This window comes from Ornithorhynchus anatinus, chromosome 7, assembly GCF_004115215.2.
Source record: "Ornithorhynchus anatinus isolate Pmale09 chromosome 7, mOrnAna1.pri.v4, whole genome shotgun sequence".
Taxonomy (NCBI): domain Eukaryota; kingdom Metazoa; phylum Chordata; class Mammalia; order Monotremata; family Ornithorhynchidae; genus Ornithorhynchus; species Ornithorhynchus anatinus.
In genome coordinates this window covers 60,395,321-60,423,180 of record NC_041734.1, presented here as the reverse complement: position 1 = coordinate 60,423,180, position 27,860 = coordinate 60,395,321, and the positions used below count along the sequence as shown (strand labels likewise).

Genomic DNA, 27,860 nt, shown 5'->3' with positions numbered 1-27,860 from the left:
CTCCCCACCTTCAAAAGTAGAGTAAAAGCCCTCATTTCCTCTTCTTTCACTCCCTTCTGCTTCACCCTTGTGCTTGGATTTGCTCCCTTTATTCACCCCACCCTCAACCCCACAGCGCTTATGTATTTATCTGTATTTTATTAGTTTATATTAATGTCTGTCTCCCTCTCCAGACTGTAAGCTCACTGTGGGCAGGGAACGTGCCTACCAACTCTTTTATATAGCTCTCTCCCAAACGCTTAGTACAGTGCTCTGTACACGGTAAGCACACAATAAGCGTGGTTGACTGATTGATTGACAATTCTTCCAGCTCTGGGCTCACCCAACTCAAGAAAACCCTTGGCCGACCTCTCACCCCCACACAGCATCAGGCGGGGGACAGACTGGCTGAAAGTGGACAAGTGGCTACCCCTATGTGATGACCAGTTTCCCTGGCCTTCAGACTTAGGAGAGGGAGGAGGAAACCAGGAGAGTCTCTTCCCTGAAAGTCTAGCCAAACCAATCAGAGAGAGGGATTGAGGAGGAAAAAGGGGGTCCATGTTGGGTGCCATCTTAGAGGTGAGAGATGAGTGAGCTGTGTCTCTAGGAGAGCAGGACATAGGGAGAGCTCATGCTTGTACATTCCAAGCGCTTAGTTCAGTGCTCTGCACGTAGTAAGTGCTCAGTAGATACTATTGAGTGAATGAATGCTGTGGATCCTGGATGGACACAGGGAGAGATTGGAGAGGATCCCTGGAAATTCAAAGTGCAGCGGCTAGAACTCTGGAAGAATGAGGCTCTTGCTCCTGACACGGAGAACAATGTTGGGACACCCTGGGACAACCGTGGGGAATTACAGTGTCCTGGAATGGGAAGTAATAGATCCAGGGTCAGGATTTTCATTTGTTATCTTGTTAAGAACTTATTAAATATTGTGAAGCTCTCAGGTCTTGGTGTCTGCCTCTGGTAGAGGCTGGAGGAGAAACTCTGGGAACCGGGTAGACATGTTGATTGGGGAGCTGTGGATGTGGGAAGAAGCACTCTGTCCATGAACTTTCTGGAGCCAGCTTAGGGATGGGGGTGATAGACTAATCCCTGATGACCTCTACGCCATCGGTGACTTCAGCCATCGAGTGGTGGCAATGATATGGCTGCAATCAATCAATCAATCAATCAATTAATCGATGGTATTGATTGAGTGCTTACTACGTGCAAAAGCTCTGAACTAAGTGCTTGGAAGAGTGTTGTACAATAGAGTGGGCTGACTTGGTCCCTGCCCACAGCGACCTTATAGTCTGGAGGGGGAGACAGACATTACTATCAATGAATAATTTATAATATATAAATTAAAGACTTGGGGAGCAATGAGTAGGTTGCCCCCAAAGCCTGCTTTAGAGGAACAGATAAACTGGAGGGCTTTAAGGTCCAACAGAGGTTGACTGGGGTCCACGTGACTCCAGGGCTTTTTCAGCCAGAATTTAGGGCTGAAATACGCTGGTAATATCACACCCTTCCCCCCTTTTCCCCAGGATCAGTGCCCACATGGATTATAACTCGAGCTTCTGAGGAGGCACTGATGTTGGGGGGTGGGGGCTGTGGCCAGGACTAGGCCCCCAGTGGGTGTCTCTGGGGGCTTCTCTCCACGGGGATTTTTATTTAGTGCTGGACTTGGTTCTCTCTCCTGGTCCTTCTCGACTGAGAAAATTCCTCCCTGCATTCTCCTACCATTAGGCCAGTCTTCCAAATGCCTTGGGAGAGTTGATCCCTTAAGGACCGGGAAGACAGACTCGGACAGGGCCAAGACCAAGGGGAAAGAGCCAAGATTGAGGCCCAGCAGAACGGAGAGAGAGCCTGGGGCCAGGGTGGCGGGATGATGTCACACTGCTGCCGTTTTTATAGAAACCTGCCTGATTCAACCAGAATCTCCCCAAACCCTAGAACATTTCTTCGGGGATCTCTGGCCTCTGACTGTTCCCAGAACCACAGCATTCCCATCCCAGGTCCAACCATGTGCCAGCCTATGGAACTTGGAAGCTGGAGTCCCTGGCTGGGCACAGTACTTGAGTATCTTGGGCGTGAGAAAGTGCCCGATTTCGTCCTAGTTCCGGCAGGGGACAGGCCAGCTGAAAACTAGGAGGATGGTTACCGTAACCCCATCTGGGCTTCCCCTGGCCACCTCAGAGCCAGGGGGCCCAAGTCCCTCTGCTGGGGGTCTGGGTCAGGAACACCCTGGTCCTGAGACCTCAATCGGTTTCCTCCATGGGTCCCCAGGAAAGCAACCGGTTCCCACCCCTCAGGACCCTCCCGCTTCAAGCTCACGACCCCGTCCCCGGAACTCTTCACTCAATTGTTCACTCCCGCAGTGCACGCCCACACAATGCCGCCTTTCCACCGGCTACGAAGGCCCCGTTCGTCACCCTTTCATTCCCCTTCAAGGCCTCAGCTGCTCATCTCCGCATGCAGGGCCCGGCCCTGATTGAAAAATTCCTTTGAGGAACTGGGTTGCTGCCACCTGAGGCTCTGGGAGAGTGCAGGGTTGAGGGGGCCACTGGAGGAGAGGAGGCCGGGGAGGAGGAGAGGCTGGGGAGAAGAGGCCGGGCCCCGGTCACGGGTGAGTCGGGCCCTGGCAGGAGGCAAGTTGAGAATCGACCCACACTGCCCTGGGTCCCCAGAACCTTCTTGCCCTGGGACAGGTGCCCGGCTTGCCGCTGCTAACGGTGGAGGGAGAGAGTAAGGGGGCCTTGGTTTACAGGTTAAGAAATCTCCAGCTTTCCCAGTTCCTTGGGAGAAAGGGAGAGGAAATTTATGTGTCTCCCAACCTGTTCTCACGTCCCTGAGGCTCTCCCGGGCTCTGGACCCAGGTAACCTGAGACTTCTGTCCCACCCTCTTGTGACCCCGGTGTGACGCAGCCGGGGGCCCCAGCAGTCAAAAGGCCCCAAGAAGTCTCTGTGGGAAAAGTCTAGAGGCAGGCAGACTTCTCGGATGGAGGCACCTCGTAGATGACCTCAGATAAATTCCCTCCCCTCTCCCATTCTCCCTTCCTCTCACCCACCATGGGAAGGAGTTCAGGGCCTCGGGGAACCCTCTTCTGGGTAGATGTGGGACCGGATTCTCGGCCAAGAGAACGTCAAGTCCTCCTGCTCTGGCGAATACCAAGCTGTTCGGTGGTCTTAGTGGACTAGGCTGTTTCCTTTGGCCGAGTTGGTTGGAAAATGTATCCGACGGAGAGGGAAAAAGTCCTGCACTGTAACCCGGTGGGATGATCTGCTGCGTTTCTTCTCTTGTTCTCGGTCTCCTGGTCTATACGATCAGGAGCCGTATTCCTGCTCTGCCCCAGAGGACTATGGGAGAATGTGCTCATACCAAGGAGAAGCATGAACCACTGGAACGGTGGCCAGGAGAGATGGCATAAACTCTCTTCCTTTGAGTATCCTTTAGCGGAGCAGGAACCCCAGCTGGGGCTGGGGGAGCAGCCGTTGCCCACCGCTCCTCACCTTTGGCTTCAAAGCACTCAATCACCCTGCCCTTTTCTACCTCACCTCATCCCAACCCACACATTTAGCTCCTCTAATGCTAAACTCGATCTTGCCGCCGACCTCTCACCCACGTCCTGCCTCTACCCTGGAATGCCCTTTCCCTTCTTCTATCCAACAGACAATTACTCTTCCCAACTTCAAAATCTTATTGAGGGCACATCTCCTTCCAGAGGCCTTCCCTGACTAAGCCCTCTTGTCCCACTCCCTTCTTCATCACCCTTTCTTGTTACCTTTATTCATTCCCCCTCCCAGCCCCACAGCACTTAAATTTATATATATGTTAACGTCTGTCTCTCCCTCTAAACTGTAAGTTCGTGTGCAGGGAATGTGTCTGTTTGTTGTTATAGTGTACTCTTCCAAGTGCTTAGTACAGTGCCCCGCACACAGTAATAATAATGTTGGTATTTGTTAGGCGCTTACTATGTGCAGAGCACTGTTCTAAGCGCTGGGGTAGATACAAGGTAATCAGGTTGTCCCACGTGAGGTTCACACTTAATCCCCATTTTACAGATGAGGGAACTGAGGCACCGAGAAGTTGAGTGACTTGCCCACAGTCACACTGCTGACAAGCGGCAGAGCCGGGTTTCGAACCCATGACCTCTGACTCCAAAACCCGTGCTCTTTCCACTGAGCCACGCTGCTTCTCTAAGTGCTCAAATACAACTGAAAGAATGAATGAATGAATGAATCAATCAATGAAGGCAGGGGGATGAGTGAGTTGAGGTGGGAAAGATCCTTCGGTAACAGCGTCTGTAAAACTGCTGAGTTCTCCCCGGAGACAGGGCTCTAGAGGTCCAGTGCTTTTGTCTTTGTTCCCTGTGTGACCTTCCCAGCTCATCACTTACTGCATGAAGACCCTCAGGCCCCCAGCATAATCAAACCGGATCCCCCTCTTCTCTATTTTATGGAGAAAGGAGCCCCCGAGGTGGGAAGAAGAGAGGTTGGAACCCAAGAATCCTAGAACCCCAATTGTGGGTCACCGCTATCCTTCCCCCAGCCCCGGGGATCGGCTCCAACATAGAGACCCACCCACTGACTCCCTGCTCCCCTGCCCCTGAGTGGCTTTTGCCCTCTGAGGGGTGGACCGGTTCAGTCCCAGCTCAGGAGGCTGTTTGAGGAGCTTGCGTCAAGGGGCCACTGTGGGAAAGGAAGCAGAAAGCAACGGTCAGAAGTGTCCCCCGGTCCCAGGGGCCTTGTCCAGCCGAGTCAGAGCTTTCCCAAAGCCCAGAGGAGGGTTTCTGGACTCTAAGCCCCCTGAGGCTCTGGGGTTGCCCATGACCCCCGGCACCCTTGCCCTCACCTCAGCTCAGTCAGTGGGGTCTGCCGACACCAGGTGTACCCCTGGACACGAGATTGGCCTTCTCTGAGCTACCTGGAAAGTCAGGCAGCAGAGTCTCTCTCCTTTGGGCCTCAGGGGGTGGGCACAGGGGCTTTCACAGGGAGCGGGAGTTGTTCCAGGTGACCTCTTGTCAAACCTCTTCAATATTCATTGCCACGTCCTTGCCGGGCACAGTGGGGATCCGAAAAACAAAATGCAACCTGTTCTGCCAGCATGTGTGTTTTCACTGCCCATCCTGGCTAGAAAAGCGATGGCAAAATTCGGGAGCCTCCTCCTACAGCCTTTGTCCTCCTGGATCCGGCGCTGAGAGGGCCAGTAGTTTGGTGGAGGGCACAAGGTAAAGACCGAAGTGAGATTCTCCCTCAGTGCAAGGTTCTGCCAACGTGTAGTGCCGGGACTACGTCCCTGTAACGTTGAGGTGGCGTTAGTCTGTTAGCTCGTAGTCTGCAGGGAATATGTCTGTGTGTCGTTGTATTGTACTCTCCCAAGTGCTTAGTACAGTGCTCTGCACATGGTAAGCACTCAATAAATACAACTGAATGAATAAATGAAATCCCGTGACTCCGCCATGGTAAGGAGAACTCGTACCCTACACCTTGTCCCGGATCTGGTGCCACGTGCGTGTTTGCAGCTGCTTTCTTCAGTAACAGAGCACACTGAGCCCGGACCAGCTCATGGCAACAGAAGGGCCTCCCTCACTCCCTAATTGCAGTTAAGCCAAAGAGTCCGGGAAAACGTGCTATAATTGTGGTATTTGTTAAGCGCTTACTACGTGCCAGGTACTGTACTTAGCTCTGGGGTGGATACAAGCAAATGAGGTTGGGCACAGTCCTTGCCCCACGTGGGGCTCACAGTCTTAATCCCCCTTTTACAGATGAGGTAACTGAGGCACAGAGAAGTGTAGTGACTTGCCCAAGGCCACATAGCAGACAAATGGCAGAACTGGACTTAGAACCCACTACCTTCTGACTCCCAAGCCCGTGCTCTATCCACTACACGTTGTGTTATGACAGTGTGACCTTGTGAGAGGAAGCATGGTCTAGTGGACCTGTGTTCTAATGCCGGCTCTGCCACATATCACATTTGTCCTGTGACTTTGGGCAAGTCACTTCACCTTTCTGTGCCTCAGTTACCTCATCTGTAAAATGGGGATTAACTCTCATTCCCTCCTACTTAGACGGTGTGCCCCACGTGGGACAGGAACTGCGTTCACCCCGATTAGCTTGTATCTACCCCAAGGCTTAGAAGAGTGCTTAGCTCACGGTAAGCACAAAAGAAGTACCAGAATTATTACTAATGATTATTATGGCAGAATTGAGGGCATTCATCATTTTAACCCTTCTCTTCTCAGTTCCAATGACCTGCATTCACTCACCTCAGTTTAACCCTCTCCTGACCTCTCTTCCCCTCCCCACATCAAGCCACCCCCTCGGATGTCGTCATTTAACCTGTCGTCATTTAACCTAACATCGTCCAACAGCTTGAGAAGACTCTTTAAGTGTTTGAGAATCCAAGGCCTTTGCATTGTGTCTCAACATCCCCTGGTGGAATAAACCCACAGAAAAGGATGGTCTCATTTTAAAGAGGGTGGGGATGGGGGGCAACCAAGACTTAAAAGAGTTAGCAAGACCACCCAAGCTCACCCAGGTCATTAGTGGCAGGGCTGGGATTAGAAGAATCTAGGTCTTCTGGCTCCCACAGTCCGGGAGAGGAAAGGTCAGCAACCTCTGTAAGACTCAGGGTTGCCTTCCGGACAGGCAATGGGTGGGGGTGGAGAAGAGAGGGAAGGTGGTGGGTGAACGCATGAGCTTAAGGAGGAAAGTGGGGAAGAGGATCAAGGGGTAGAGAAAGGAGAGGGAGAAAGAGAAAATTCTAGAAAGAACCCCAGGAGGGTTCAGGGTTAGGGTTTGTTTTAGAGGAAAGATTAGGGTTAGGATGTGAGTTTGAGCTAGGGTTAGGGTCTGGATTATTATTATGATTAATCGTATTTATTGAGCACCTACTGTGCGCAAAGCAACGTAATAATAATAATAATAATGGTGGTATTTGTTAAGCACTCACTATGTGCAAAGCACCGTGCTAAGCGCTGGGGGGATACAAGCTGATCAGGATGCCCCACGTGGAGCTCCCAGTTTTAATCCCCATTTTACACATGAGGTAACTGAGGCACAGAGAAGTTAAGTGACTTGCCCAAAGTCATACAGCTGGCAAGCGGCGGAGCCGGGATTAGAACCCATGACCTCTCACTCCCAAGCCTGGGCCCTTTCCACTGAGCCACGCTGCTTCTCTGTACTAAGTACTTGAGAGAGTACAATAGAACATTCATTCAGTAGTATTTACTGAGCGCTTACTAGGTGCAGAGCACTGTACTAAGCACTTGGAATGTACAAATCGGTAAAGATAGAGACAGTCCCCTGCCTTTTGACGGACTTACATCAAACACACTCCCTGCCCACAACGAGCTCACAATCTAGAGGGGAAGACAGACATTAAAACAGATTAGTAGATAAATAAATGTTGCAGATATACATATATATACGTGCCATGGGGAAGGGAGAGAGGATAAATGAAGGAGCACGTGTGAGCGGCGCAGAATCGTACTTTCCAAGCGTTTAGTACAGTGCTCTGAACACAGTCAGCGCTCAATAAATTCGATTGAATGAGTGAATGACTGGCTTCGGACCACCCTCCCCGGTTCTCCCCTACTGGTGCCAAGGGGGCTGGGGAGACCCTGCCCCCCGCCGGGGTGGCCAAAGGATCTGGCATCATCTCCTGCGTGGAGCAGGTCTGGCCGCCCCTCCCGGCCCCCTCACCTCCGGCCACCCTGCCCTTGACCAGGAACTGGGACGGTGTCCCATAAATCAAGAGAGGAGAATCCCGCCCAGGAGCGGGAGGATAAAAGGCAGCAGGAGCAGTTCTGGAGAGGCTCAGGCGACCGGCGATCCCCGGGAGACGGACCCGCCGCCCGACGGCAGAGCGACAGGATGTGGTGCTGGTGTCTCCTGGTCGTGGTCTCGGGCTTGTTCGGTCCAGCCACCGGCTTCTTCAGACGGTAACACTGGGACAGCAGGCAGCCCCCAGGGCTGGGTCTGCTTCTTGTCCCTTACTCTTCTTCCTGGGGCCAATACGGGGAGGGCCAGGGACCGGAGGGGAGTGGGGGGCGGGGGTAGAGGTGGAGACAGGATAAACCTAAAGGAGGCTGGTTTGGCTCAAAATCTGGGCAATCCCCACACGTGAAGGAAATCTGAAATAAGGACGCTTCATGGCCCTCATCCGCTTTCCCCTGCCCTACACCCTCACTCCTGGGTAGCCTCTCTTTTGCCCGGTACTTTAAGGTACTTTCATTCATTCACTCAATCATATTTATTGAGCACTTACTGTGTGCAGAGCACTGTACGATACAACAACAAACAGACGCATTCCCTGCCCACAACAAGCTCACGTGCTTCAACCACTGGTCCAACTGGCCTATTTTCCAGGATCCGTTTCACTCAGGGTAGGGAGTGTCCTCCTCTCCCACCAGCTGCAAGCCTCTTCCCTGTGGGCCACTGCATGGAGGTAAAAGTCGTCCCAGCAGGGCCTTTCCGGAAGCGGCTCCCCCAGCCACGAATGCTAAGCCTGTTCTCTAGAGAGGAGGGAAAGGGGACCTGGGGGGGCTTGGGTTTTTTTTATGGTATTTGTTAACAGTTTACTGTGTGCCAGGCACCGTTCTAAGCCCTGGGGTAGATATAAGAAAATCAGGTAAGATCCGCCCTTTCCTCTCCACCCAAACGGCTATCTTTCTGGTACAGGCTCTCATAATATCCCGGCTGGATTACTGTGTCAGCCTTCTCTCTGATCTCCCTTCCTCCTGTCTCTCCCCGCTCCAGTCTATTCTTTACTCCGCTGCCCAGCTCATCTTCCTGCAGAAACACTCTGGGCCTGTCACTCCCCTTCTTAAAAACCTCCAGTGGTTGCCTATCGACCTCCGCACGAAACAAAAGCTTCTCACTCTAGGCTTCGAGGCTCTCCATCACCTCGCCCCCTCCTACCTCTCCTCCCTTCTCTCTTTCTACCGCCCACCCCGCACGCTCCGCTCCTCTGTCGCCCGCCTCCTCACCGTCCCCCGTTCTCGCCTACCCCACCGTCGACCCCTGGCCCACGTCCTCCCGCTGTCCTGGAATGCCCTCCCTCCTCACCTCCGCCTCTTCAAAGCCCTGCTGAGAGCTCACCTCCTCCAAGAGGCCTTCCCAGACTGAGCTCCCCTTTTCCCTCTGCTCCCTCAGCTGACTCTCTGCCCCCCCCTTCACCTCCCCTCAGCTAAGACTCCTTTTAACCCCTCTTTCCCTCAGCTCCTCCCCCTCTACCTTCCCCTCCCCTCAGCACTGTGCTCATCTGCTCATTTGTATGTATTTTTATTGCCCTATTTATTTTGTCAACGGGATGTACATCCCCTTGATTCTATTTATTGCTACTGTTTTTGTCTGTCTCCCCCGATTCGACTGTAAGCCCGTCAATGGGCAGGGATTGTCTCTATCTTTTGCCGAATTGTCCATTCCAAGCGCTTAGTGCAGTGCTCTGCACATAGTAAGTGCTCAGTAAATACTAATGAGTGAATGAATGAAAGGTAATACAAGGTCCCACAGGGGTTCACGGTTTTAATCCCCATTTCACAGATGAGGTAACTGAGGCACAGAGAAGTTAAGTGATTTGCCCGAGGTCACACAGTGGACAAGTGGTGGAACCGGACCAGAACCCAGATCCTTCTGACTCCCAGGCCCGTGCTCCATCCCCTAGGCCACGTTGATTCTCGGGCCTCACTGCTTCGTCTGGGGTCTCTCCCTCCCTCCAGGGCTTCCCCCAAAAGGGCCCACCAGAGTAAGGGGCTCAGCCGATGGCCTCTTGGGGTCCTATCAAACTCTGGGACCTCAGTCTTCCCCTCCCCTCCCCGACTTGTGCCTCGGGGACCCAGAAGGGGAACTCGAGCGCTGCTTCGTCACTCTTTTTTGACTGTTGGAAACTCTCAGTGAGGTCCGTCTACTTGGTTCTGCTGTCTCAGGGCTATTCCAGACCCACCTCAGGGGGTGGAAGCGAGAGGAGAAGGGAGCTGAGCCCAATAATAGTGACCCCCCCCCAAGGACCCCCACCCTCCTTTATCTACCCCAGCTCTAGAACAATGCTCGGCACATAGTAAGCGCTTAACAAATACCAACATTATTATTATTAACATGGCTGGATCATTGTTCTGGGTGCCAAATCGGACCTCTGCCCCTTCCAGCCTGGAGTCCCACGCTCAGCACACAGTAGACTCTTAATAAGTACCACTGATTGATTGGCCCTGACTCCCATTCTATTGCCGCCTCCTGCCTAAGTGACCCGCAGGACTACAGATGGGGAGGTCACTGGGGTTCCAGGACGACCCAGCTCTTAGCCCCGGCAGGGGAGAGAGGTGATGGCCTCACGGAGCCCAGGGCTGAGCAGAGTTGTGGCCAGGATGTGTGGGCGGATCCACCAGGATGCACTGTGAGTTGATAATAATGTTGGTATTTGTTAAGCGCTTACTACGTGCAGAGCACTGTTCTAAGCGCTGGGGTAGATACAGGGTTGTCCCACGTGAGGCTCACAGTTGATCCCCATTTTCCAGATGAGGTAACTGAGGCCCAGAGGAGTGAAGTGACTCGCCCACAGTCACACAGATGACAAGTGGCAGAGCCGGGAGTCGAACCCATGACCTCTGACTCCGAAGCCCAGGCTCTTTCCACTGTGCCACGCCGCTTCCCGTTGATGGCCAGTCCCGCTACGGGGGCCAAAGGGAGCCCAGAAACTTAGAACGGTGCTCTGTAAACAGTAAACATGCTTTACAAACGAGTGATTGATCGATTGATCGATTGATTGATTACCCTCTTGGTGGGACTCCCAGCTCATTGAGAATGGGGGGGGGAGGGGGGAAGGGTCTCTCGCAAGTGGATATCTGCTGCCCCCTGCTGTTGTATAATGGCACTGAGGCAGCTCCCTAGATGGGCCTTCCCCAGCCTTCATCTTCTTCCGAAACACTAATAATAATAATAATATCTGTTAAGCCCTTACTATGTAATAATAATAACAGCGTTGGTATTCGCTAAGCGCTTACTATGTGCAGAGTACTGTTCTAAGCGCTGGAGTAGCTACAGGGTCATCAGGTGGTCCCACGTGAGGCTCACCGTCTTCACCCCCATTTTACAGAGGAGGGAACTGAAGCCCAGAGAAGGGAAGCGACTGGCCTACAGTCACACAGCTGACAAGTGGCAGAGCCGGGAGCCGAACCGCTGATCTCTGACTCCCAAGCCCGGGCTCTTTCCGCTGAGCCACGCGCTGTTCTAAGCGCTGGGGGAGATGGAAGGCGATCGGGTTGTCCCACGGGGGGGGGGGGGGCTCACCGTCTTCATCCCCATTTTCCAGATGAGGGAACTGGAACCCCAAGAAGTGAAGTGACTGGCCCAAAGGCACACAGCTGTTAAGCGGCGGAGCCGGGATGAGAGCCCACGACCTCTCACTCCCAAGCCCGGGCTCTTTCCACTAAGCCGCGCTGCTTCTGATAGAAACCCCAAAAGCAGTGAGGAGTTTAGGATTCCTCGTGACTATGGGTCCTGAAACTACATTGGTGACCTCTGAGCAGAGGTGTGGGGTAGGCCGGGCCAAAACCCGCTTTAGAAACCCACCCGTTGCCCACACTTAGCGAGGCCCTAGCCCAGGGCTTGCCCTCATGCTGGGCCTGGAGATGCTTAATAATAATAGCAATAATAATAATAGCAGTATTTGTTAAGCACTTACTATGTTGCAGGTACTATGGGCTAAGCTCTGGGGTAGATGTAAGCAGGTTGGACACAGTCCCGGTCCCACATGGAGCTCACAGTCTCAATCCCCATTTTACAGAAGAGGTAACTGAGGCACAGAGAAGTGAAGTGACTTGGCTAAGGTCGCACAGCAGACAAATGGCAGAGCCGGAATTAAAACCCAGGTCCTTCCGACTTCCAGGCCTGTGCCGTATCCATTAGGCTACAGCGTGGCGCAGTGGAAAGAACACGCGTTTGGAAGTCAGAGGTCATGGGTTCAAATCCCGGCTCTGCCACTTGTCAGCTGTGTGACTGTGGGCAAGTCACTTCACTTCTCTGGGCCTCAGTTCTCTCATCTGTAAAATGGGGCTGAAGACTGTGAGCCTCACAAGGGACAACCTGATGACCCTGTATCTCCCCCAGCTCTTAGAACAGTGCTCTGCACATAGTAAGGGCTTAATAAATACCAACATTATTATTACTCTGCTTACTAAGTCCCCACCTGCACAGCAACCGGGGGTTGGGGAACCTCTTCCTTTTTCTATAGGGAAAGAGTCCTGGCTGAGGTAATGATGATAGACTTCACATTTGTAGCAAGAAATCTTTTAAGATGTCTCCAGGTACAGTGTATTTTTTGACAGCTTCTCCTGCATCTTGACAGAAGAGTTGAAAGAACTGAGATTTTGTATTTAGCCTGAGGAAGAGAAGGTTAGGGTATGGAGAAGGTTGGGGGTGGAGGTGTCTTAATTTGTTTTTAGGCTTGGAAGGGGTGAAACCCTTTCTTCCTGCCACAGAGTCAGAGGTCCTGAGTTCGAATTCCAGCTCTGCCACTTGTCAGCTGTGTGACTGTGGGCAAGTCACTTAACTTCTCTGTGCCTCAGTTCCCTCATCTGTAAAATGGGGATTAACTGTGAGCCTCACGTGGGACAACCTGATTACCCTGTATCTACCCCCAGCGCTTAGAACAGTGCTCTGCACATAGTAAGCGCTTAACGAATACCAACATTATTATTATTATTATTATTATTATTATACTGGTAGGAAAATTGCTGAAGGAGGAATTTAGGGACCAGGAAGACTTTAAGGTCCACTCAGTTCTGCCCTAATGGGTAGTTTCACTATTTATTTCAGCTAGAATAAGGGTAGGGAATTAGGGACTGTGCTTCCGTTAGCGCAGATCTATCTGGCTACAGCTTCCTATTGTGTCAGAAGAAATGGTCTTACTCGAAGAGTAAGACTGAGTTTTCCTTAACATTGGTTTTGCAAGAACATAACCCCCTCAGACTTCAGGAGAACTGAATGTGCCATTAACAATAATAATAATATTGGTATTTGTTAAGCACTTCCTATGTGCCGAGCACTGTTCTAAGCGCTGGGGTAGATACAGTGTGATCAGGTTGTCCCACGTGAGGCTCACAGTCTTCATCCCCATTTTCCAGATGAGGGAACTGAGGCCCAGAGAAGGGAAGTGGCTTGCCCTCAGTCACACAGCTGACAAGTGGCAGAGCTGGGATTCAAACCCATGACCTCGGACTCCCAAGCCCGGGCTCTTTCCACTGAGCCACGCTGCTTCTGAGGAGCGAGATCTCAGAGTCACTGTCGTTCCGTCACTGATCCACTGGGCAGCGGCAACCAGGAAGGCCAACTAAACCCTGGACTCCATCGGGGAGTGGAGGAAAAAAAAATCAACCCGGCAATCAGTCAGTCAGTGGCCCTTATCGAGCTTTTCCCGTACGCAGAGCACTGTGCAAACAAACAGCCCCCAAGCTGGGCCATTACTGTCAATTCTGAGATTTTAGCGTGGCCTAGTGGAAAGAGCAAGGGCCTGGGGGTCAGAATACCTGGGTTCATATCCGAGTGCTGCCCCATCCCAACTGTGTGACCTTGGACAATCGGGATCCAATACCTCTTCTCCCTCCCACATACTCTGTGAGGCCCCTGTGGGAACTGATTATTATTATTACTGTTATGGTATTTGTTAAGCGCTCACTATGTGCCAAGCACTCATCTAAGCTCTGGGGTAGATATGAGGTAATGAGGTTGTCCCACTTGGGGCTCACAGTCTTCATCTCTATTTTACAGATGAGGTAACTGAGGCACAGAAAAATCAAGTGACTTGCTCAAGGTCACACAGTGGACAAGTGGCAGAGCTGGGATGAGAACCCACAGCCTCTGACTCCGAAGCCGGGGCTCCTGCCGCTAGGCCATACTGCTTCTCAACTGGCTTGTCAATTAGCTTGTCAATTGCTTCTCAGTTAGCTTGATTACTTGTATTAGCTTCCATGACTTGAAGAAGCAGCATGATTCAGTGGAAAGAGCCCGGGCTTGGGAGTCAGAGGTCATGGGTTCCAACTCCTTCTCCTCCGCTTGTCAGCTGTGTGACCTTGGGCAAGTCACTTAACTTCTCTGTGCCTCAGTTATCTCATCTGCAAAACGGGGATGAAGACGTGAACCCTACATGGGACAACCCGATTACCTTGCATCTACCCCAGAGCTTAGAAGAGTGCTTGACACATAGTAAGCGCTTAACAAATACCAACATTATTATTATTGTTTGCCCCACCTCTCAGTACAGTGCTTAGCACATAGTAAGAGCTTAACAAAAGCCACAATTATTATTGTTATTATGCCAATACAAGAGTTTTTACTGTGTGTTTTGGATGGAGAACCGGGCAGAATCAGAGAGCATTCTTCCAGCGGCGTGTCTTGGCCTGTAGGGAACATTCATTCAGTCGTATTTATTGAGCACTTACTGTGTGCAGAGCACTGTACTAAGCGCTTGGACATGATGTGATGTCACAGGAAACTGCCGCGTGTGCGCTACGTTGGTCCAGGAAGAAGTACTGTAGCGTGGGGCTCTCCAAGAACACAGTCCCTGCATTCTAATAATAATAATAACTGTGGTACTTGTTAAGCACTTACTATGTGCCAAGCACTGTTAAATTAAATGCAGGTTGGACACAATCCCTGTCCCACATGGTGCTCACAGTCATAAAGCCCGTTTTACAGATTAGGTAACTGAGGCCCAGAGAAGTGAAGTGTGTTGCCTAAGGTCACACAGCAGGTGTGCCAGAGTCGGGATTAAAACCCAGATCCTCTGACTCCCGGGCCCGTGCTCTTTCCATTAGACCACGCCGCTTCCCAACATGGTCTAGTAGAAAGATCACGGTTCTTCCTAAAAGAACCAACCGTGAACTCTCGGCACCTGAAATGCCGTGTGCCCTTCCAGCAGTTGCATCTTAAGGAAGATTATAATGGAGCTGCCGAAGGTATCGCAGGAGGACGAGCGAGATGTTCAGGGGAATGGAGGCATTTCCACATGAGGAGACATGATTGAAGTCTACCAAACCATGTAGAGTATGGGGAGGGACAACAGCAATAGGATAAAAATAATAAGAATTAATATGGTATTTGATAAGCACTTAGTATGTGCCAGGCACTGTTCTAAGCACTGGATAATTATGGTATTTGTTCAGCGCTTACTATGCGCCTAGCACTGTTCTAAGCGCTGGGGTAGTTACAAGGTAATCAGGTTGTCCTACGTGGGACTCTCAATCCCACTCCCCATTTTACAGATGAGGTGACTGAGGCACAGAGAACCTAAGTGGCTTGCCCAAGGTCACACACAGCAGACGAGTGGTGGAATCGGGATTCGAACCCACATCCTCTGACTCCCAAGCCCGTGCTCCTTCCACTAAGCCACGCTGCTTCTCTGATTCATAAGATTCATTCATTCAATAGTATTTATTGAGCGCTTACTATGTGCAGAGCACTGTACTAAGGCCCTGGAATGTAATGAGGGGGTCCCCAAGGAATCTGAGGGTGGAAGGTTTGAAACAAGTAAAAACTCCACAGTGAGAGATGAGCAGGTGGAATTCATCGGCCCAAGTTGTGCAGCATGAAGACATCAGTTGGTTTATTTCTTTGCTTTGTATGGTATTTTTCAAGTGCGTACTATTTGCCAAGCACTGTTCGAAGCAATGGGGTAGGTACACGTTAATCGGGCCAGATACAAGCCCTGTCCCATATGGGACATTCAAGTAGGAAGCAAAACAGGTATTAAATTCCCATTTTCAGTTGAAGACACTGAGACACAGAGAATTCAAGTGACTTGCCCAAGGTCATACAGAGGCAAACGGCGGAGCCGGTATTAGAACCCAGGTCTTCTGCTTCCTAGACCCTTGCTTTATCCACTGCGCCATGCTGGTTCCTGGTTGAAGGGGGACTGGATAAATTCAAGGATCGATCTACAATTCCTAATGGGTTACTAGAGGGAAATCTAGAGACGTGGAAGGGAAATGTTAAAGGTGCTGGATGATCCAAACTTAAACCTTAGGATGGATATTGAGGGGCAGCCCTTGCCTAATTAATGAAATTATTATTATTGTAGTGGTTATTTTTATTTTTGTTGTTGTTAACATTATTACATTAATTCTGCACAGAAAAATTAAGTGACTTGCCCAAGGTCACACAGAAGGCCAGGGGCAGAGTCAGAATTAGAATCCAGGTTTCTTGACTTCCAGACCACTCTTTCCATTAGACTTCTCTGCTTCCTCCGCACTTTCCTGCCAAGTTACTGGTTTGGGTGGACCTCTGATTTTGCCCAGAAATGACCTTACTTTTTTTTTTTTGGTATTTGTTAAGCGCTTACTATGTGCAGAGCACTGTTCTAAGCGCTGGGGTAGATATAGGGTAATCAGGTTGTCCCACTTAGGGCTCACAGTCTTCATCCCTCATTTTACAGATGAGGTAACTGAGGCACAGAGAAGTGAAGTGACTTGCCCAAAGTCACACAGCTGACAAGTGGCAGAGCCGGGATTCGAACCCGCAACCTCTGACTCCCAAGCCCGGGCCCTTTCCACTGAGCCACGCTGCTTCTCTGACGGGTTACTGATGGGTTTATGCTTTTAGTACTAGAATGAGAGGCCTAAGGGAGGTGACGGGCTCTGTCCTAAGAGTACGGGCCTGGGAGTCAGAGGACCTGGATTCTAATCCCAGCTCCACCAATTCCCTGGTGCGAGACCTTGGGCAAGTCACTTAACCTCTCCGGGTCTCAGTTACCTCATCGGTAAAATGGGGATTTAATCATCCTCCCTTTGATTTAGCCTGATACCCCCATGTATGACAGGGACTGTGTCTGACCTGTTCGTCCCGTAACTACCCCAGGGCTTAGAACAGTGTCCGACACACAGTGAACACTTAACAATTCCAAAAAGACACACAAATCCAAAAAAATCCCTCAGAATAGGAACAGCTCCAGTCCTTGGGACTGGGTTGGGCTCCTCCTGCCACCATGGAGGTGGGAGGAGGGGAGTGGAGGACAGAAGAAGAAAAGGGAGGGGGAAGGAGGGACAGAGTGGCCTAGTGGATAGAGCACAGTCCAGGGAGTCAGGAGGGCGTGGGTTCTAATCTCAGCTCTGTCACTTGTCTGCTGTGTGACCTTGGGCGAGTAATTTCACTTCTCTGTACCTCACTAATCTCATCTTTTAAAAGGGGATTAAGACTGTGAGCCCCAAGTGGGACAGGGACTGTGTCCAACCTGATTATCATGTATCTACCCCAGAGCTTGGCAAAATGCTTGACACATAGAGAAGCAGCGTGGCTCAGTGGAAAAGAGCCCGGGTTTAGGAGTCAGAGGTCATGGGTTCGAATCCCGGCTCTGCCACTTGGCAGCTGTGTGACTGCGGGCAAGTCACTTCATTTCTCTGGGCCTCAGTGACCTCATCTGGAAAATGGGGATGAAGACTGTGAACCCCACGTGGGACAACCTGATGACCCTGTATCTACCCCAGCGCTCAGAACAGTGCTCTGCACATAGTAAGCGCTTAACAAACACCAACATTATAGTAAGCGCTTAATAAATACCATCATTATTATTATCAGACTCTCTGCTTCTCCCTCCTTCCTCCGACCAGGATCTCTCTGAGGAAGATGCCCTCTCTCCGGGAATGCATGCGAGAGCAGGGTCAGGTCACCATGAAGACGGACGCTGAACTAGGCTTCTCTGCTGGCCCGGGGTCCCTTGAAAACAGGACAGTCCCCATGCTTCTCACCAACTACTTGGACGTGAGTCAGTTCGACCTCCACCTCTCTCCGTCTGTCTCTTCTAATAATAATAATAATAGTGATAATAATGTTGGTATCTGTTAAGCGCTTACTATGTGCAGAGCACTGTTTTGAGCGCTGGGTTAGATCCAGGGTGATCAGGTGGTCCCATGTGAGGCTCACAGTTAATCCCCATATTACAGATGAGGGAACTGAGGCCCAGAGAAGTGAAGTGACTTGCCCACAGTCACAGAGCTGACAAGCGGCAGAGGCGGCATTCGAACCCATGACCTCTGACTCCGAAGCCCAGGCTCTTTCCACTGAGCCACACTGCTCTTCTGTCTCAGTTTCTCCTTCTGGGTATTTTTCCCTTGCTTCAGAGCGCTGACCAAGTCCCAAAGCTTTCCTTCCCCTCCATGGGTATTTACCAGGTCTTATAATAATCTTCCCAGCAACGCTGAGAGATGGGACAAAAATAATTGTCCCCTTTTTACAGCAACTGAGGCTCAGAGAAGCTAAGCCCTTTGCCTAAGTTCACCCAGCAGGTCGGTAGCATCAGAACTAAAATCCAGAAGCCCTGATTAACCTCCAGATCCGTAGCTTTCTACCTTAAATCCCTTGGAGAGCTTTATCCCAGTCGGTTTCTGGCCCCCTCCATCTGAATTTGAACCCAAGTTCACTCCTTTTTTTAGGGTATGCGTTAAGGGCTTACTATGTGTCAAGCACTGTCCTGAGCACTGAGGTAGGTGTATGTCAGTTACGTTGGACACAGTCCCTGTCCTGCATGGGGCTCACAGCGTAAGTAGGAGGGAGAACAGGTATCGAATCCTCATTTTACAGCTGAGGTAACTGGGGCAAAGAGAAATCCAGTGATTTGCTCAAGGTCACCCGGCAAGCAGTTGACAGAACGGGAATTAGAAGCCAGGTCCTCCGATTCCAAGGTCCGTGCTCTTTCCACTAGGCCATGCTGCATCTTGAGCACTCCTATTGCATCTTTGGCAGCATTAACCCCCTCGTAAGACCCCCGTTAAGCATTAGTCCTCTTAAATCCTCCAGTTATTCTCGGTTCCACGATCCCCATTTCCCTTTCAACATCCATGGGTGGTAAGAAGGGGCGTGAATAATTTGTCTAGATGAGGAAAGTGAGACCCAAAGAAGTTAAGCGGCCTGCCCAAGGTCACCCAGCATGGCAGGGCAGAACTGGGACAAGAACTTGGTTCTCTAGTGCTTCAGTCCTAGCTCCAGGACGCTACCAGCTGCCCAGAGAAGTTCCTTCCTTCTGCCTCGCAGGCGCAGTACTTTGGCGAGATCGGCATCGGCAGCCCAGCTCAGACCTTCAAAGTCATCTTCGACACGGGCTCTGCCAACCTCTGGGTGCCTTCCATCAACTGCAAGCCTATCCACTCTGCCTGCGGTGAGCCACGGGCCTCCGGGAATGGGAAAGAGAGGGAAGGAACGGTAGCCCTGCCCTGAATCGATCCCGGTTTAGGCATTCACCTGCCCGGAGGCAGGGTCTGGACCGGGTGGCCTGCTGAGGTCCATCCAACTTACCGATATACCCTAACTGCTGCACACCCGCTGGTTCTGTAATCCCCCCACTTCACCTCCTCCTTGCTGCCGTTCCAGCCTACTCCCTCCTGTCCCGTCACCATCCTAGTCACCCAGGGTGGGATGGTGGTGATTCCGGCTATCTCACCGCCAACCTCTCGCCCACCTCCTATCTCTGGCCTCGGATGTCCTCCCTCTTCATATCTGACAGATGATCACTCTCCCCACCTTCACAGCCTTATTAAAAGCACATCTCCTCCAAAAGGCCTTCCCTGACTAAGCCCTCATTTTCACTTCTCCCACTCCCTTCTGAGTTACCCTGACACTTGAATTTTCAGCTTTTATTCTACCTCTACTCAGTCCTACAGCACTCTTGCAGATCTCCATCATTTATTTATTTATTTTAGCGTCTGCCTTCCATTCTAAGCCGTGAGCTCGTTGTGGGAAGGGACCGTGTCTACCAACTACGTTACCCTGTACTCTCCTAAGCATTTAGTACAGTGCTCTGCACACAGTAAGCACTCAAAAAATACAACTGATTGACTGATTGATTCTATCCTCGTTTCAGATGCGCGTAAGTGACTTGCCCATGACAGCACACTGCATTAGGGCTCCGGAGTCGTGGCTGCTCATATGCTTTGTTGTCAGCCAGACCGTTCAGTCAGTGGTTTAATCGGGGCTTACGGGGGAAGGAACTAGATCAGAGACCCTGGGAGAGTCACCCTGCTGCTCAAGTCTCCCGTTCGACTGCCTCTTCTAACATCTCGGCCTCTTTGTATTGTACTTTCTCAAGCGCTTAGTACAGTAAAGCCAAGAGGTCTTCCCTGATTAAGCCCTCTTTCCCCCAACTCTCCCTTCTGCGCCATCTATGTCCTTGGATCTGTATCCCCGGGGCATTTGGTATTTACCCCACCCTCAGCCCCACAGAATTTATGTGGATATCTGTAATTCATTTATTTATACAAACCTCTGTCTCCCCCTCTAGACTGTAAGCTCACTGTGGGCAGGGAACATGCCCATCAATTCCATTGTAGCGTTCTCTCCCAAGCACTTGGTATAATGCTCTGCACAGAGTAAGCACTCAATAAATTCATTCAATAGCATTTATTGAGCACCCACTATGTGCAGAGCACCGTACTAAGCGCTTGGAATGTACAATTGGGCAAGAGATAGAGACAATCCCTGCCCGATGACGGGCTCACAGTCTAAACGGGGGAGACGGACAACAAAACGAGAGTGAGGCCGATGTTGTTAACCGGGGCCATCGATCTGGCCGGCCAGCCATTCTCCCTCCCGCCCCGGGCTCCTCCAAACAGACCCTTCACCCCCATCCCCGCCTCGGGCCTCAGGCAGAGACTGGGGCCCAGGGGCCTACGCCATTAGGCCGCCCATTGATTGATGGATTGCACTGCTCTGCACACAGTAAGCTCTCAGTAAATAACATGGATTGATTAATTGATTTGTCCTCCAGAAACCCATAACCTCTACGACGCCTCCCAATCGCAGACGTACATGGAAAACGGGACCCAAATAGCCATCAGCTACGTCTCGGGGACAGTGAAAGGATTCTTGAGCCAGGACTTGGTGACCGTGAGTCTGGGGAAAGGCCAGACCCAAGGTTTCTGGGGTTTCTGCCCTTTCTATACTTCCCTTCCCTGCCTCCTATCCCTTGAGTCAATAGGACTTAGGGATGTGAGTGGCCAATGACTTGAGGAATTTAAGGGCCTCTAGCCCCTGAATCGGGATGCCGACGTTTCCTCACTTGCTCCTAGCTAGAGATGGCCAAAAGGGGTCCAGGACTCGTCTGACCTGATGACACCTAAAATAATCGGGACTCTGTATATAATTTGCATGTAAGCCATTTAAAGTAAAACTAAAAACGGGTCCTGCTCCTCTCACCCCAGAACCCTCAGCTCTTGTTTACCTGTCGCCAGTGCCCCCAACCCTCAACCTGAAAGGGTTCCTGCTTGTCTGCCTCGGGTCCGCTGGGCCAGAATGCCCAGCAGTGGGTCAGCCATCTCTCCCCTCTGTTCCGCCTCCCTCCCTCCCTCCCTATCCCTGCCTCCTTCCTCCTGCAGATTGGTGGCATCCCAGTCATTCAGATGTTTGCCGAGATCACGACCCTGCCCACTTCCTCCTTCATGTATGCCAAGTTTGATGGGGTGCTGGGCATGGGCTACCCCGCCCAGGCCATTGGCGGCATCACCCCCGTGTTCGACCACATCCTCACCCAGCATGTCCTGAAGGAAGATGTCTTCTCTGTCTACTACAGCAGGTGGGGCAGAGCTTCCTGTGGGGGTCTCTCTCTTAGGGTGGGGGCTGGGGCTTTGATGTCGGGCAAAGGGGTCATCTGAGAAGGTTAGGTCACTCAATGGGGTCACGGGGTCACTGAATCCCCACTGTTCATTCACTCCACCCCCACATGAGCCCGGTTTTAGGGCAGGGAGCTGATGAACTGAACGGTCATGGTGTCGTAGCCGAAAGAGACAAACCAGCTGGGCATCCCCTAAGGAAGGCCAACTGAGGCAACTGGCCTGGGACTCCACCTTTAGGGGTTCCTGCAGAGCTACTTAGATTAGAAGAGATCGGTCTGGGAAGGGGCAAGATCAGCTCCCAAAATCAAGGGTTTCTGGGCTCAGTCCCAGGAAGGCTGATTTAAGAAGCTGAACTGTGGAACCAGTAAATAGTCTGCCTCCCGAAGTCCCCTCCCCTCTCTCTCCCGTCCACTAACCACTGGCCACGCAGCAGTTGATTTGCCCTCGGCCTACGACATCTAGGGGCAACCCTGTGGCACAGGATAAGATTAGAGAAAACCTGAGACAGTGACAGTGAGGCAGAGGCCGCTGCAGGATGCAGCTCTTTCACACACTCCCAGACAGATGCATAGTTACTATAAATTCAAAAGCACAGTTCTCTCGGAAAACTACGAATGCACATGCTTATAGGACAAAAGACACAAATACATCTACACACAGACTCTACACCTGCTAAAAAATACATCTGTGTGTAGGAGCATGAGCCTGGGAGCCAGAAGACCTTGGCTCAAGTCCCGACTCGGCTACTTGCCTGCTCTGTGGCCTTGGACAAGTCACTTAACCTCTCTGTGCCTCAGTTTCCTCAACTATCAAATGGCGATTCATTACCTGTTCTCCCTTGTACTTAAACTGTGGACCCTGTGTGGGACAGGGACTGTATCTGGCCTCATTCACGAGTATCTACCACAGTGCTCTTTACAGTGCAAAACACAAAGTAAGTACTTAACAAATACTGTAATTATTAATTATTATCATTATTATTATTTTACATAAACACCAATCCAAGAAGAGGCAACAGCATAGTTACTGAGGGCTAACTGTGTGGAGAGCTCTGTCCTGAGCACTTGGAAAATTACGGTAGAGTAAGTGGACACAAAGCCTGCCCTCAAAGAGCTTACAGACTCGTGGGGGAGGCAGACATTAAAATAAATTACAGGTAGGAAAGCAATCTGTATGTATATGGAGGTATATATCTATATCTATATAGAGAGATCTATCTACTTAGGTATAAATAGAGGTAGAGGTGGATAGATACGTAGATAGATGGATATGGATATGTACCTAAGTGTTGTGGAGACGGGAAGCTGGGGTGAGCAAGCAAATGCTTGCAACGCCATACCCACACGCGGACCCGCACACACAACTCACACACGTGCAAAATTGTCTGCTCTTCGCCTTCTCCAAACACGTGATTCCCCAGAGAAGCAGACCCTGGCATGGCTGAGGGTTTGTCTTGGAACCTGGGTTATCCTCCCTTCTTTCTTTCTTTGCAGGAATTCCAAGTAAGAAGGCCATTCCCACCAGCCCCTCCCCAGCCAACTCCTCCTGCCCCATCCCTGCTCCTGGTGGTGACTCAACTGCCCTGGACCGGCACAGTGCCCTTGGGACTCGGGAAGCCATCCAGGACCCTGAGATGCGCGGGAGGGGCCCCAGAGCCCAACCCCTGGGTTCTTGACCTCCAAAATAGAATGGATGATAACTTGCAAGTTGCATGCATTTGCTTGCCATTCTTTCCCCACGGGGACCTTCCGAAACCTCAGCTCTGGCTGGATCCATTGTGCGGCCCGCAGCCTGGAAAAATGGCTGGGCTAGACCCCCCAAGCGTGTCCCAGACTTGACACCCAGCTCCCTGGAGGGCGGCCTATGAGCCTCCTTCCTGCCCCACTTCCCTCCCCTTCCTATCTCCCTCTCCTTGACTTCTTCCTTGTGGTTGCCCCCTCGGGGCAGACATCCCAGAGTCACGCTCTGTCCCACAGGAATGACCACATGGTGCCCGGCGGAGAGATCATCCTGGGAGGACGTGACCCGACCTATTACCAAGGCGACTTCTACTACCTGGATGTCAGCAAGAAGGGCTTCTGGCAGGTCAACATGAAGGGGTCAGGAATCTTGCTCTCCTCCCCTGCCCCTCTTCCTTTCACCAACCCCCCACAGCCATCTGTCTTCCAAACTCTTGAAGCACAGCTTCCATTGGGGTGGACCCAAGCCTGGAGGAAATGATCTCACATTTCCTCCTCACTTTCTTCATCCTGTCCCATCCCCTTCCCCAGCTTCTGAATCGCAGAAGAGCAATGGACGACGACCCCTGGGAAGAGTCGTGTTCTGGGCAGGCAATCTGGGAGGGGGGCAGGCTGGACGGTCGGGATGAGCAGGGATGAGGGGGCCCTGAAAGGGGAGCCAGGAGGGCGCGGGTGGGGTGCTCCTTAGGGAAGCCGGGGAAAGGTCAGTCCTAAGCTTGGACGATGGCTCACGTTCTGGATCTTTCTGGCAGGGTGTCCGTAGATCGTACTCTACAGTTCTGCCAGGAGGGTTGTGCCGCCATGGTTGACACCGGGGCCACGCTCATCACTGGCCCAGTTAAGGACGTGAAGCACATGATGGACATCCTCGGGGCTCAGAAGATTGGAGGAAACATGGTGAACCGAACTGGTCCCCTGGGCTTTCACCCAGCCTTCCCTTTCCTATGCCCAAGGCTTCGTCCAAGCTGACCCAACTGCCCGCCACAGCCTCCCTTCCCATTTCCAATGGCCCCTCCATCTCTTCCTTTACATCCCAGCTAAGACACCGGCCCTTCCTGGAAGCCTTCCTTTAATAAATCCACCCTGTCCTCAACCTGCCAGCCTAGCCTGCCGCCCACCACGCCCCCCACTTCGAGATCTTGTCATCACTGTAGCTCTCCAAGAGGCAGTGTCCTCCTGGGCATCGATCTCGGGCCTCACTGGCTGCCTCTATATGATGGGGACTCCCTGAGGGCGGTTCTTGAAAGCATAGTTATGCACCCTGTGCGCAATCAGTACAGACTTGGGCCAGATCCACTTTGGGCCTCCCCGTTATGAAGAGGCCCCAAAGGGCAGTGAACTCACTCCCCACGACTCCTGGCCCAAAATCCACCAATCCACCCGCTGCTTCTGGGTAGAACTAAGTTTTCAGATTTTATTCCAATCCACTTTGTCCACTTGGCTTTCCAAGCTTTCTTCCCCGGCCTCCTGAAGCTCCCATCTCCTGTTGCAGGTGCCTGAATTTTGCTCAAACGATATTTATTGAGCGCTTACTGGTGCAGAGCACCGTACTGAACCCCTGGCTCTCTCTCCCCGACAGTATGCTGTGGACTGTAAGGAGGTGGCTCAGCTCCCTGACATCTCGTTCCATCTTGGAGGAAGAGTCTTTCCACTCAGCAGCTCAGACTATGTCCTCCAGGTGAGAACTAATTTCTTCAGGGGCTGGAAGTGGAGGCGGGGTGATTGAAGAAAAGGGCAGGCAGCTGATAATTAGGAACTTCGCTGCCTGAGGCAGGAGACTGGACCGGATGACCTGTGAGGCACCTTCCTTTTCTGGGATTCTAAGATTCTTTGGGCAGTTTGATTGGGTAGAGAAGGGAAATGGTGGGGGTGAGAGGGCAAGGGGTGGCCGGGAGAGATTCATCATGGATCATGGGGAGGCATTTCAAGTGAGAAGCAGCATGGCCTAGTGGATAGAGCGTGGGCCTGGTAGTCAGAAGGACCTGGGTTCTAATCCCGGCTCCGCCCCTTGTCTGCTGTGTGACCTCGGGCAAGTCGCTTCACTTTTCTGTAAAATAGGGACTAAGACTGTGAGGCTCATGTGGAACGTAGACTGTGTCCAACCTGATTAGCTTGTATCTACCCCAGGGCTTAGTACAGTGCCTGGCACGTTCATTCAATCGTATTTATTCAATCTTATTTATTGAGTGCTTACTGTGTGCAGAGTAAGCACTTAACCCATACCATAAAAGAAGAAAAGTGAGTTGGAGAGCCAGGAAGGAGATTGGAGAGCAGAGGCCCAGTGAGTGGAAAGTAGAGGGGACAAGAAGGTGTGTACGGGGGGTAGAGGAATCGGAGTGAAAGACTAGGTTTCTAGAAACTGAAGCTTCCGTCAGATCTTGACTCTGTGGTCCTTTGTGGCGGGGACTGCCTGCCCCTCTGCAGGATTCTGACTTCGACGACGTCCTCTGCCCCTTGGCCTTCAAAGGAGTCGACGTTCATCCTCCTCTTGGGCCCCTCTGGGTTCTGGGTGCCAGCTTCATCCGCCGCTACTACATCGAGTTCGACCGGCAAAACAACCGCATTGGCTTCGCCATGGCCCGTTGAAGGAGGCTGGATGGAACCCAGCAGCCGGGCGGGCGCAGGGGGCCGGCCCCGGGAGGGCAGAGTGAGTCCAGATCTATCTCTTTGGAGATGGCGGAGACACCGTCCACTTTCCTGGCATCCGCCCCTGCCCCTGGCCAACCTTCTTCTTCGCATCTGGCCTCCTCTTCGGGCCCACAGGCTTTAGGAAACTTCACTGTGGTTCCCCTCTGCCTCTCACTCCCCCAAAACTCCAATTAATTCTCAGCAGGATTTGGAGCGCCTTCTCTCACTGTCTTTCCGTCCCTGTTTCTCTTTCCCATTTGTGTTCTATTCCTCTGATTGGAGTGGGATAGAGAAGTAAGTCTTCAGTATTGCTTGCCTCTGCCCTCTCTCCCCTCAGTCTCTCTCCTGCACTGATTATAAAGTGAATAAAGTCTTTCTGCTCAGATATGTGTCTGGGATATCAGATCTATCTTGGGGGGCTTGGAGAGTTTGGGATCTCACAGGGTTTTCCTGAGAGAAATTTTTTAAATGACTTATCTACACACAAATACGCACACCAAATGCACACCTAGAAACTCCCAAACAACACAGGTCTACCTATGGGAACCCATGGATACACAGATGGGTCAATCAATCAAGTATTTTTTAATAATAATAATGTTGGTATTTGTTAAGCACTTACTATGTGCAGACCACTGTTCTAAGCACTGGGGGGAGATGCAGGGAAATCAGGTCGTCCCAGGTGAGGCTCACAGTTAATCCCCATTTTACAGATGAGGGAACTGAGGCCCGGAGAAGTGAAGTGACTTACCCACAGTCACACAGCTGACAAGTGGCAGAGTTGGGATAATAATAATAATGGGATGATAATAATAATAATGATAAATGATAATAATTGTGGTATTTGTTAAGTGCTTACTATGTGCCAGGCATCGTGCTAAGCTCTGGGGTGGATTCAGCTGGGGTTGGACACAGTCCCTCTCCCGGGTGGGGCTCCCAGTCTCCATCCCCATTTTGCAGATGAGGTAACTGAGGCCCAGATAAGTGAAGTCACTTGCCCAAGGTCATACAGCAGACAAGTGACAGAGCAGAGATTAGAACCCCTGACCTTCTGACTCCCATGCCCATGCTCTATCCACTACTCCAAGCTGCTTCTCACTGAACTGAGCTCTTGGGAAAGTATAATACAGTAGAATTGGTAGACCAGCTCAACCCCGGCCCTCAAGCAATTTACAATCTAATGGGAGTGACAGACATTAAATAAATGACAGATAGGGGAGGCAGCAGAGGATAAGAATAGGTCTACAAGTGCTATGGAACTGGGAGTGGGGTTAGTGAGATCCCCGTCTAGATGGTCTAGTCTAGATGGGGAGACAGATATTGATAAATTACAGATATTTATCAATATCTGTCTCCCCATCTAGACTAGACCATACCAGACTATAAATTACAGATATTTATACAGATTTATATATATATAAGTGCTGTGGGACTAGGAGGGGTGAAGAAAAAAGAAAGCAAGACAGGGTGACTCAGAAGGGAGTGGGGGAAAAAGAAAGGGGGGGGGGGGTCAGTCAGGGAAGACCTCTTGGAGGAGATGTGCCTTCAATAAAGCTTTTAAGCACTGTGTTACCCCCTCCCCTCCTGAGATCCCACCTCCTCCATGAGACATTCCCCAGTCCATTTTCTTCTTCCCAGGTCATATCCTCCAAACTACTTTCCTAGAATTTATACACTCACAACTACCGGGAATACTTTTGATATGTAACACATACGCGTAACATACTCTAATTAATGTCGTATTTATTCACCTTTCTTTATTTCCACTGTCTATTCTTTTCATGATATATGTTAAGCACTTCCTATGTTGAGCGCTGGAGTAGATACACGTCTATCCAGTTGGACACATTTCCCGTCCCACTCACAGTCTAAGTACGAGGGAGGAGGGCTTAATCCCCATTTGACAACTGAAGAAACTGAAACACGGAGAAATGACTGG

At 51.3% G+C, this 27,860-nt stretch overlaps 1 protein-coding gene across 1 annotated transcript; it reads left to right on the top strand.

Annotated features, from left to right (window-relative positions):
* The first annotated feature begins 537 nt into the window (after window positions 1–537).
* REN (renin) lies at window positions 538–26,306 on the top strand. Its single transcript, XM_029069655.1, has 12 exons — window positions 538–558; window positions 5,099–5,192; window positions 7,694–7,907; window positions 17,562–17,712; window positions 18,982–19,105; window positions 20,711–20,829; window positions 21,318–21,514; window positions 23,048–23,056; window positions 23,531–23,653; window positions 24,046–24,190; window positions 24,873–24,971; window positions 25,718–26,306. The coding sequence occupies exons 1-12, from the start codon at window positions 538–540 to the stop codon at window positions 25,877–25,879; spliced, it is 1,458 nt and encodes a 485-aa protein (XP_028925488.1). The 3' UTR covers window positions 25,880–26,306.
* The last annotated feature ends 1,554 nt before the right edge of the window (window positions 26,307–27,860 follow it).